We start from the raw sequence: 12,698 nt of genomic DNA, 5'->3' as shown, positions 1-12,698 counted from the left end.
TTTCCTTGCCCCCTTTGTGTTCCTATTTGATTTTTCCACTTACTCCCTCCTCCTCCCCTCGTCTTTCCAGTTCTTTCCCTCTTTTTTCCCCAAACTTAAGACCGCAGGTGGCTAGTACAAAAATGTATTCCAAAGAAGTGTACATCGGGCATCTCCTCTGGTGAGTGCTGAGGTCTCTAAGGTCAGTGACGCACACATCGGAACACCCAGGAACGCAGTCTGGGGGAAGACACACAGCAACCTAATGCGACCATCACAAGAGCGTTGAGAGGATGGTGGCCCTCGCCTGATTAACACAGCCACAGTGAGAGGGCAGTGAGGATGGGCACAGCTGTGTGGAGGCCCTCTGCAAACTGTGAGTGGCATTCGAACAACAAGGAGGTGACTAGAACTGCACATTTGTTCAGAGAAAGGGAGAAATAAAGACAAATGCCAATGAAAGCCTGTGGCATTCTGTGTTTCCCCGAAAGTAAGACCTAGCCGGACAATCAGCTATAATGCGTCCTTTGGAGCGAAAATTAATATAAGACCCAGTTATTTATATTTATATTATATTATATTATACCCGGTCTTATATTATAGTAAAATAAGACCGGATCTTATATTAATTTCTGTTCCAAAAGACGCATTACAGCTGATTGTCCGGCTGGGTCTGATTTTCGAAGAAACATGGTCTATGGGATGCAGCTTCCTAATTTGCCTCGTCACCAACACCACACAGGGGTTATTCTCAGCGTGTGCATCTTATCTGAATCCCCATTACAGCTCAGTACGCTAGGCCAGGAATCAGAGGCCAGGGAGATCATCAAATCGTGTAAACGCACAGAGTTTACCAGCTGATGATGGAACCAGGGTCTGAATGTAGGAAGTGTGACTCCAGGGCAATGCTTTTAGCGTCTGTACATACTGCTGGTGCACAGAGTGTCTAAAGGGGAATAACCAGAGAAAAAATATGGCTGGCGCTCTTTGGGGCAGGAGGTGGCCGAAGGGACAGAAAAGGAGAAGCACCAGAGAGATGCAAGAAGTAAAAAAAAGTAGTGTCACAAAACCCATCACAGCCTGTCAGCGCCTCCACCCCTAAAACTATTCCACAGCTGTATTCAGTCCAATTGGTCAATACTTCTATCTTATTGGCTAAGTAATCTAGTAAACAATTTTTATGCACTGTGACAGCTGTAAAAGTAGTGGAGAACAGTATCAGCCCTCAAAGCATGATGCAAAAACTAATCTAATGAGAAAAGCCTGGTCAATAAGCAGCACAAAAACATGAGGTTCCTGCATTTATTTGCAAAACTCTGACCGTGAGTGTTGTGTGCACATGGTCCCTCTAGCTTACAAACACATACACATGCATACACGCAGGCATACTCTATAATATATAAAAAGCTACCTGACCTTGTTAGAGCCACAGCCACGAACACATGAATTGTAGAAACAAAGTCAACGATTTCCGGCCAGTTCCGCTCCAAACATACCTGCTTCTGGGTCCTGGTTGAAACGGCAGTACTTGGAGTTCTCAAGCGAAGACAGGCACTGCTCGATGGGTACCCACACGTATGTCTCAGGACACAACAAATCAGAAGGTCTGTAATGACCCTAAAAGAGACATGGGGAAAAGGCACAGGCATTAGTAATGAGCACAGTAACTTCCTAGTTCCAAGGCTCCAGAGTTCCAGAAAAGGTTTTAATCACAAATCTAAATGAAGTCAACCAGAAAACAGCTTTACTGTACATACTAAATGACTACTAGCAATTGCTTTCCCATTTCTAGAATGCACATTTGATTCAAAAGCTCTCTAAAAGAAACGCATCCCCATTTTGGGATGCCTGTGTTGACTTGGGAGATTTGAGTTTCTACCTTCTTTTGGAAAAAATATTTAACATATGATTCTTGCTAACCTGATTGCTAGGGATACTCAGTTTCAAAATCAAGGTGCCTTTTAAATGCTAGTTAATAACAGAGGGAAATTTCTTTTCATATATGAGAGCATTATAATTTATGTATAAACTTATTTTCCAAATAAAATTTCACTATCCTTAGTCACAATATTTCCAATTTGTAGACTCAGTTGGTAATATTCATTCCATTCTAATCTATTAAAAACCACTGTCTTGTCAACATACTTCCATGAGTAACCTAAACTAATAAATGTAAATAAAGTTTTAAACCTTAGAGAAATTTCAGAGAAACATCTGTATAACCCTCTAAAGTTTCTTCACTCTATTGTAGAAAAAATGATTTACATATTTATAAGCCAATGATGTACCCAAATCTAAAATAAAGACTAGACAATAGATGCTGAAGAAGAAAAAAAAAATCATTCACCTAAAGATAATTTGGTAGACAACTAACAGAGGATGGTACAAATTTTGTGACATCTTTAGTAAAAAATTTCAGAAATATCAAAGTTAGCTAAAATTCAAAATGTCTTTTCTCTAAATTTTAAAATTCAAACTTCATTATAGATGTTAAAATCTAGTACAGCGTTTTTCAATTTTTTTTACAACACACAGTAAGAAATACATTTTATATCATAATCTAGTAAACATACATGCAACTATAATACCAGAAACAAACCTTTACTATAGAATCCTTACCCATGTTATGTAATCCTTTATTTTCATCTACTCTATTTTTTTTTAAAATGATGCTCTTGAAACACCAAAATTGCTTAATTGCTTTCACAAATAGCAAATGCATTGTATCCTTAAGACTTTGAAAAACACTACATAGTGTGAAACCCAGTGCACAGAATACTACTGCTTACGGGCTTAGCACTCTCATACAGGATTACGTGAGAAAGGCACTCTATAACCAGCCTGCCACGTACTGGGAACTGCACGAAGCATCACTCAGATTTAAAATGAGCACCATGTCCTCCCAGCATTCAAAGCATTCGGAAGTCTGAAAGCTAACAGAGAAACTACATAACATGTGCTCAAACAAATTAATTCCTGCTTGAGAGGGTTGGGAGAGAGTTCAAGGGGAAGGTGGAGTTTTATTGGGACTTAACAGATTGACTGGATTAAGTCTAGGGCAGACTGAAAAGGAATGAGAACAATCTAGATGAAGGTTACCGCATAAATAAGGATGCAGAGTTGGGCGCAGTACAACTCTGGGGAACAGGAAATAGCAAGGCACTGCAGAAATGGAAAGGTAGGTTGGGATCAGATTCTGTGGAGCCTCAAATATCATGTTGTGGACTTTATTCTGATGAAATGGGAATGTTTGCTGGCTGAGAGAAAGCGTGACAGGATGAAGACCAGAACTCAGGTCTCGGACTCTGATGTTCCCAGACAGTTACTGAATGGCTGCTGCCTTACTGCCCTAGAGCAGCAAAGGTCATCTTCAAGGGCAGCTCCCAGTGGTCCACATACCCCTCTATTATTAAAATTCATAACAGGATCATTTTAATAATTTACTTAAGAAGCATAATGAAGCCAGATGTTTCACTGGTATCTTAGCAAAAGCAGTATCAATCTCTCCATTAAGTCAGAAACTGTTTTATTGGGGGAAAGAGACAGAATTATGTGGAGCTGTCCATATTATTAACAATTCTGAAAAACTATACAGCAGCCTAAATCAGTGGTTCTAAATCTTCCCCCATCCCCTTTTGGTTATAGACTATTCTGAAAATCTGATGGGGTTTAAAAAAAACTAAATATAAAACCCAGAAATATAAAACTTCTAGGGGGGAAAAAAGGAGTAAAATTTTCTTGGGAGTATACAAGGATTTCTTAGGATACAAAAAAACATTAACCGTAAAAGAAAAAACAGATGAACTGGACCTCAAAATTACATACTGTCTTCAAAAAATTACTAAGAAAATAATCAAGCCAAAGACTGTAAGAAAATATTAACAAAACATGTATTAGACAACAGAGTCGTGTCCAAACCATATAAAGAATTTAACAACTCAATAGTAAGAATAAACAATCCAATTTAAAGAAAAAAAGGCAAAAGACAAACACTTTTCCAAAGATGCATGAATGTGTAATAGCACAGTAAGATGTTCAACATTAGTCACCAAAACGCAAATGAAAACCATAATAAGATAACACTGAATACCCATTAAAATGGCTGTATTGAAAAAGACTGAGAAACACGTCTTGGCAAGGATTTGAACTAGACCTTGAAAATTGCTGGTTTAAAATGGTTAACCATTTGGAAAAATGTAAATATTCTTGTGTATTATATCATTTGTGATTATGTCTAGGATAAATCCCAAACTGGAATTGCTGGGCATAGGGGTTTTCAGTTTTATAGCACAAAACTATTTTCCATAGAAGTTGTGCTATTTTATATTTCCATCAGCAATGTTATATATCCAAGTGCTGATTTCCCCACATCCTTACCAATACAGTATACTACCAAAACTTTTGATTTTTGTCAATCTGAGAAATGAATGGCAGTTCATTGTCGTTTTAATTTGCATTATGTATCTTCCCCTATGTTTAAAGGAATTTGTATTTCCTTTTCCATAAAGTTGGTCCATTGTGTTGTTAGATTTCTGGTCTTTCCTTATTAATTAAAAAACTTTATATATTAAGGAAATTAACCCTTAGCTTGTAAAGTATGTTGGATTTTCCTAGTTTATCTGTCTTTTGACTCTGTATGCCATGCTCTTTTGCCATGTGGAAATCTGATAAGTGGTATAATTTATGACTTTAAAAAATGGTGTCTAAGTTTTCCAATATAATTAAAAAGGCCACCATCACTCTTTAAGATTATAAAAACATTTTCATGTTTTTTTTCCTAGTACTTTCATGATTTCATAGTTTTATATTTACATTTATGCTCCATCTGGAATTTATTTTGGTATAAGGTAGAAGAAAAGGATCCAACCTAATTTCTTTCAGATGATTAACAAATGGCCTCAACATTATTTTTTGAACAATCGTTACTTCCCCCACTGATTTAAAATGTCTTTCTGATATCTTACGAAATTTCCACATATATTTACCTCTCTTTCTGGACTTCCTATTTATTATGTTCTGTCTACTCGTATGCCAGTGCCACATAGTTTTAACTATTAAAGCTTTATATTATATTTTAGTGCCTGGTAGATCTAAACCCTCCTCAATGCTCCTTATTTGCCAAATTTTCTGGCTCTTCTCCCTTAACTAGTCTAGGATTCTGATTTATTATACAAAAATATTACCAACATGAACAAAGAAACAGTAATAAAAATGGAATGAAGTATCTTCTCTATTGTGATGGCAGAACGTAAGAGACTCCTAGGAGTGTCTAGTAAAAAGAAAATATATGTATCATCTTTAAGTTAAAAACACCAACAAACACACAAATGACACCCTTTTCTAATTTAAGGAGGAACTGAGTGCTGACTGGCTAAGATGCACAGATCAAATAATTAAGCAGTGGAGGGGGGAGCGATCAGGCATCAACTTTGAGTCGTTAAGGTTAAAACAGACATATTTCATGAGGATATACATGAACCCAGTGTCTGAACAGCGATGCTACCAAAAGTATTCAGTCAGTGAACATTAACTGAATCCTCACTTTGTGACAGGCAACAGGTGCTGGAAACAGAAAGATGAACGGCATGCCTCTAGATCATTCACAACCTACTGGGAGTGACAGGCCTGGATGACGCACACGTAAGAATACACTTAAGTGTTACTACGTACAACTGTCCAAAGTTCCTCAATTTTCACAATGTTCCTTTAAGGCAATACTTGCTCATAACAATGGGTCAGACATTTTGGTTTTAAACTCTTTAAATATTTAGTTTCTCTCACTGAAAAACCATCAACATATACATTTGAACTTCTGCTCATCATCGAAATCAGATTTTCATATTAGGTTAAAACGTTATTTTTCTCCTAAGTACATGCTTATTCCAGCGCTTCAGGTATTCTCTCAAGCCAAAGAATGCAAAGAGTTTTATGAAATAAACCGCTTTGAAATGTTATGCTTTCTAAACTGAGCTAGTTGAGAGGTAAGTGACCAAAGTGCTTAAAGCTCAACTTAAAGTCACCATCACACAAATGAAAAATGCAAGGTTTGAAAGCCACCCTGCCTTTTCGGCTAGTGTTAAGAAAATGAGAAATGTCTGTAGTAAGAATGTAATTACTTAAGGATTTGGACATACTTTCCCACGTTCAGAAGAAAAAATATTTAATCAACCTCTAAGTACATTCATTCATATTGGAACAATGAGGTAAAAGTAGATTAATTCTTTCATAGGATGCATGACTTTTTGTAAATAAGAAATTTGAGTTACCACCGATTTCTAAAGTACTAAAAAATTTAAAAATGTAAGTGGTCTGACAGGGCTTAACTCACCATTTTTTAGAGCATTCTTTCAATTTGATCTAGAAGATGACCTTCAGACCCCCACCCCCGGCCCCGACACTGTCTCAAAAAAAAAAAAAAACAAAAAAAAACCAACCCAACAAGGACAGCACCACAATGAAATCTTACCACGCAGGGCCAAGTATCTGAAAAGGGAGGCTATAGGAGACGACAATGTAGTTCAAGATGCCTAGAAAAGGTAAAAGTTATCTTATAAAAGCCCAAGAACAGAGAAAAAAATGTATATTTTTTATTATTAATTAATTTCTGGTGAGGGATAACCACTCCATTCAAAGTCCTCAAAGGGAAATAAATAAGTTCAGAATACTGTGATGTACAACGTCACTGAGTGTTAGAACTTCTGTGGCTGCTTACAAACTGTTTTAGAACTGTAAAATGAAACAAAAACAAACTAAGTGCCTCTTTATTTTGAATTGCTATAGAAGAATGAATGTTTTGCTCAGAGGACAACTGTAGTATTCAAGTTTTACTTTCTTGAAAGAAAACCACTTAGACTATCTGTAACACCCAACTTACATTATACTCCCCTTTTAAAAAAAAGAAAAACTTAAAATATGCTCATAACATTTCAATCAACTTTACTAGGCTGTCACAAAATGAAATTCAAGGAAATGCCGCAGCTCAATCTAAAACACTGGGGGGAGTGGGGGAGAGAAAAACCCTAGCTAAATACATTTCCTGCTCTATTTCTATTAAAAAATAACTGCTTCTTCTGGAAGAGATCATACAATTTTGGGTTTTGGTCAATGGAAGAACAGGCATTCTTTTTACTTGCATGCTTTAGACCATAATTTGAAGAGTATTATCATATTGATTTAATTTTCTACCCTATAAAAGAAACACAATAAATTATATGGAGAATATCCTGGTTTAACAAAATATAACAGTCAGAATTTGGCCTAAAAATTACATTCACTTTGGTAGCCAGAGGCTAAAAACATCTCACTATCATTTCATAATGAGAACAGTGAACACAGGTATCTAAAGCGCATATGAAAGGGTGACAATCTGGAAACTTCTGATTTAACAGTCACTAAAATTTTAGCAAGGATATTTTAAAACAGATTAACATCCGTTACTCCTAATGAAAATGCAGCCACCAATAACAGCACTAAGAGGCTTTCCCTCAGTTAAGGTGTAACGAGTTGGAAATCCGGATTTTCAAAGGCAAAAGTTAGATTGAGCACATGGAGAAGGGGCAGAAATAGCAAACCTTGGCCGTCAATTTGTTTGGTAATTTTTGAAAAGATGTAATTCATGTATCCTAAAATTCACCCTTTTAAAGTGTACAGTTCAGTTGTGTTTAGCATATTCGCAGGGTTGTGCAATCAATACGACTACATAATTCCGTAACATTTTCATCATTCTACAAAGAAAGTCTGTGCCCATTAGCAGTCACTCCCCACTCCCTCTCCGCAAGCCCCTGGCAACCACTAATCTACTGGCAATCCAGAGTCAAATGAAACACTTGTTTATACGCTTCTCATCTGAAGCAGAATGAAAGCCCAAGCCAGGACACAGCCAACGAGGCCCTAAGGGACACGGCCCACCCTGTCTACCACTTTCGGCCGGTCTACTGCTACTTTTCCCCTCCACCATCATCCACCCTGGCCACACTGGCTTGCTTGGTGTTCCCGGAACACGTCAGGCCTGCTCCCACCTCAGGGCTTCTCACCGACCATTCTCTTCTGATCTTACACATATAATAGGTACTCCCATAGCTTGTCGTCCACTTTAAGTTTTTGCTCAGGTGTCACCTTCTCAATGAAGCCCACCTACTATGTTTCTCCCATAGGACTTACACCTTCTAATACTCTTATCAATTTACTCAACTGTTGTATATATAGGAAACTCCATGATGGAATGTACCGTGTTTCCCCAAAAATAAGACTGTGTTTCATATTAAATTTTGCTCCAAAAAATGCATTAGGGCGTATTTTCAGGGGATGTCTTATTTTTTCATGTACGACAATCTACATTTATTCAAATACAGTCATGTCATCTTCTTCTGGAACATCGTCATAACGTACTAAATGCGTCTGTCTGTCTGACAATCTTAACTGGGGCTTATTTTCAGGGTAGGTCTTATTTTGGGTGAAACACGGTAGCAATAAGGTTATGTTAGTCTGACTTATTCACTGACGTCCCAAAACCTGCTCAGTAAATACCTGTTGGATGAATGAACAGTGAGTCCAGTACACTCCAGCCATGTTTTTTACTTCCTCCTCTAAGAGAGTTGGTTACTCAGTACGTTCTGCCTTGCACATTAACATGGCACACATGAACTAATCAATATTTGCTGAATTTGTATTTATGATGCAGCGCCACCATATTTTTATTAAGCAAAGTTCCCAAACTTTAGGAATTCAATGAATTATCATCAAACGCTAAAAGTATAAAGACACTATCACAACAGGACCTATAAGAGTTACTGAATTCAAAAGGGGGTTCTCCAATTTTCCAAGCACCATTTACTGAAGAGGCTTTCTTTTCTCCATTGCATGGTTTTGGCTCCTTTGTCGAAAATTTTTTTATCCACATAAGCATACATTTGGGCTTATTTTTGGGTTCTCAATCTTGTTCCATGGTCTGTGTGTCTATTTTTCTGCCAACATCACACAGTTTTGATTATTGTCGCTTTGTGGTATGATTTGAAATCAGGCAGTGTGACACCTCCAGCCTTGTTCTCTTTTTCTTAGGATTGCTCTGGCTATTCTAGGTCTTCTGTGATTCCATACATATCTGATGAGTTTTTGTTCTACTTCTTTAAAAAAAATACCATTGGGATTTTGATGGGGATTGCATGCAAAAGAATGACACTAGACTGCTGTTACCATATAGCAAAATTAACTCAAAATGGATAAAAGACCTTTTAAATAAAAGACATGAGACAATAAATTGCATAGAAGAAACCGTAGGTACTAAACTTATGGATCTTGGTCTTAGAGAGGATTTTATGAATTTGACCTCAAAGGAAAGGGAAGTAAAACCAAAAATGAATGGAACTACATCAAACAAAAGAAACCATCAACAAAACAAAGAGGCAACCAACTGAATGGAAGAAGATATTTGCAAACACCACCTCCGATAAGGGGCTAATATCCAAAATATACGAAGAACTCATACAACTCAACAACAACAAAAAACAAACATCCAATTAAAAAATGGGCAGAAGACCTGAACAGACACTTCTTCCAAGAAGACATACAAATGGCCAACAGATATAAAATGCTCAACATCACTAGCTATTAGGGAAATGCAAAGCAAAACCACAATGTGATACCATCCCACACCTGTCAGAATGTCTATTATCAACAAGACAAGGGATAACAAATGTTGGAGAGGCTGTGAAGAAAGAGGCCCTTATGAAGAAGTGTGGAGGTTCCTGAAAAAAATCAAGAATGGAATTGCCCAGCAAACCCACTTCTGGTATCTACCCCAAATATCTGAAAACATTTATCCGTAAACATATGTACCCCTACTTTCATTGCAGCGTTATTCATGGTAGCCAAGACATGGAAACAACCTAAGTGTCCTCTGATAGGTAATTAGATAAAGAAGACATGGGATATATATACAACGGAATATTACTTGGTCATAAGAAAAGATGAAATGCTGCCATTTGCAACAACATGGATGGATCTTGAGATTATCATGCTAAGTGAAGTAAGTCAGAAAAAGTTGAGAACCATATGATTTCACTCATATGTGAGATACAAAACTGAAAGCAACAAATGAATAAGAACAAAACGAACTGTGTTGTCTAAAACTCACAGACACAGACAACAGTTTAGTGGTTACCAGAGGGAAAAGGAGTAGCGGGGCTGGTAGAAGAGGGTAAAGGGGGTCAGGTATATGGTGATGGAAGGAGATCTGACTTTGGGTGATGAGCATGCACCACAATATACAGATGGTGTATCACAGAATTGTACATGTGAAACATATATAATTTTATAAACAGTCACCCCAATAAATTTAATTTAAAAAATAAAAAGGGGGTTCTAATTCTCAAGATTAAAAACTGCTGGTTCATGTCAATTTAGTTTTAGCTCCTCAAAGCTGAAAATATTTCACTGGCACATACTTTCTTTTAAAAAAGCATAGCGTTTCATATTAAATTGTTGTTTAAAGGAGGGAAATGGGACTTGAGAAAGGCCTTGTCAGAGTTGAGCAGTGTCATTTTGGCAATGACAGTAACAGTGAGTTCTCCTCGTGTTTGTTAAGAACATGTCCTCATAACAGTTCTGCATATCATCTGAGTGAAATCTGTAACTTAAAAAAGTACTGAAAACAGACGTTATGTCGATTGTAGAGATAGAACAATAAGATCATGAAGAATGGTAGTGAGAAACGCAGGACCATACTCCGATTCCCCTTCTTTGTCTATACCCACATTTTAAAATACTGACAATTCTTTAAAGTATTTTCAAAATAACTTCCAAAAATCTTAAAAATCACAATTCTGTTCAATATGCACAGGGACGGTGACCAGCACCAAGGATGAAGAGATGGAATGGGCCTTGTGAGGCAGGCGCCCAGTATCTGCCGGGGGAGGAGGAGGCAGTTTTGCTCCAACGACTTCCGCAGCCAGTGGTAGAGCTGGCTGGTGGGCCCAGGGGCTGTGGAAGCACAAAGTAGCTGCAACGGAAAGTCCAGGGGCCACAATACCAAGAAGAGCAACAAGAACTGGAAACAAGCTGGTGGTGGCACACAAAGGTGAGCAACCAGCTTTCTCTGGAGATTCCTCCCCAGAGCTCCCTTTTGCAGTGAGTCTTAAAAGGCTGAGTAGCACCATGTTGGGGGGAAAAAGGAGTCACTTACCGAAAGCAAATATAGATCCAAGACCTACATAGCTGACTCCCTCTGCGTCCCAAATACATGTCTGTAAAAACGTCACCAAATAAGAAATGAAATGAGAACCAACTGTTTCACCTCTACAGATTAGTATGTGGTCCTGTGTCTACAGTTTGTTGAAGCTTCAAAAGAAAATTATCTTTAGCTTTACATTCAAAATGTTAGTTAGGTTAGTTATAATGAGTAATTCCATCTTTTCTCTGAACAAATGCCAATTTCCACAATTTCAAATTTATTACCAGTGGGTATCTTTCTTCTTAACGCAGCACGATGAATGGGAAGCACTTTCACATGCATGAACCTGGCATTATCTGGAGAAATACTACGAAACCCATGGTTTTAAATTACATTCTCGTTTCTTTCATCTTATTATATCTTCTTTGATTCCTACAGAAGTACTTCTTACACAATTGAACGTACAATTGATCAAAAATGAAAGATATGCTTATTATTCACATTATAATGGAAAATTCCCTAATAACAACCCTGAAAAAGGCACTGAAATTGCTAACCATCCCTTTTTAAACAAACTCAGTGTTAAAATGTCCACTCTTTGATTACAGTAAATCCAGAAATACATGAAATGGCTTTAACATCTTTTAAAAACCTTTTTTCTTTTTTTCCCCACCTTTATAAGAAGGCATATGTGAACCCCTATGTATTCAGGACTACGTATGTTTGCAAATCTGACATGTAATAATTCTCTTTAAGTGTTACATTTTTCTTTAAGTTTAAACAACACGCAAATGAGAAGATATTTAATTAAAGTTAAAGAATTTGAGAGTTATTTTTCTCAGAAAAAGAAAATCAGAGAAAAGTTAGGAAATGCTTTCATATGACATTCACCCAAGTTAGCATTCTTGGCTTTTAATTGGAAACATCTGGGGATGGGCTTGGCAGATTGCAATAAAATTGAAGGTACCAATTCACACCCTGCCATTCTGAGGGTATTTTGTTTTTACAGTTTTCAAATTAAAACCAAACGGACTTTCCTTTGATCTCTTGTCCTGAAGCAAATATCTTTATGAGATTTCAATGTCAAGAACACTTTATAAATATTTTTTAAAATATGAAGGATTTCGTGAGTATTTGAGAAAAGGATAAAGCAGCAGTTTGTTTTGAAAATTCAAGTTAAATTAAAATGTAAGAATACTACAAAAACAAGATTACTGAGAGAGAGAGAGAGAGAAAACGCACCAGCAGCACTGACAACAAAAAAACAGATGAACTAGACATTTAAGTCTTTTATCAGGTAAAGCTGATACCAGTATTCCATTTTTCTACAATAAACCTATTTGATTTTACTAAAACCAACTGGTTCAAGAGAAGCTCGGACACTAAACAAAACTAGTTCCAAACAGTGCATTCGAGTGGGCTGTACCTCGGAGAAAGCCAGGAAGAATACGGGCTTATTAAATCCAGTCTTTTCCCTGAAAGGCAACACCAACGGAATCCATGCGCGAAGCACGACAGCAGACCTCTTGCTCCCCGATTTCATTACATAAAC

The 12,698-nt window shown here is 37.1% G+C and overlaps 2 protein-coding genes across 19 annotated transcripts in view; one reads left to right on the top strand and one right to left on the bottom strand.

Moving 5' to 3' along the window:
• Nucleotides 1-12,698, top strand: part of LOC109458899 (uncharacterized) — a 184,317-nt gene that overhangs the window by 80,272 nt on the left and 91,347 nt on the right. The window lies entirely within an intron of this gene.
• ATE1 (arginyltransferase 1) overlaps nucleotides 1-12,698 on the bottom strand; it is a 218,032-nt gene that overhangs the window by 123,780 nt on the left and 81,554 nt on the right. For all 18 annotated transcript variants that reach the window (XR_012498369.1, XR_012498368.1, XR_012498370.1 and 15 more), the window contains one exon: nucleotides 1,476-1,596. Coding sequence is in view for 10 of the 18 variants with exons in the window: in XM_074338963.1 (XP_074195064.1) it covers nucleotides 1,476-1,596 (121 nt within the window). In the remaining 8 variants the exon portion in view is untranslated. The remainder of the gene's footprint in view (nucleotides 1-1,475; nucleotides 1,597-12,698) is intronic.

The sequence above is a fragment of the Rhinolophus sinicus genome, linkage group LG07 (assembly GCF_036562045.2).
Source record: "Rhinolophus sinicus isolate RSC01 linkage group LG07, ASM3656204v1, whole genome shotgun sequence".
Lineage (NCBI taxonomy): Eukaryota > Metazoa > Chordata > Mammalia > Chiroptera > Rhinolophidae > Rhinolophus > Rhinolophus sinicus.
This window is presented reverse-complemented; position numbering and strand designations above follow the sequence as displayed.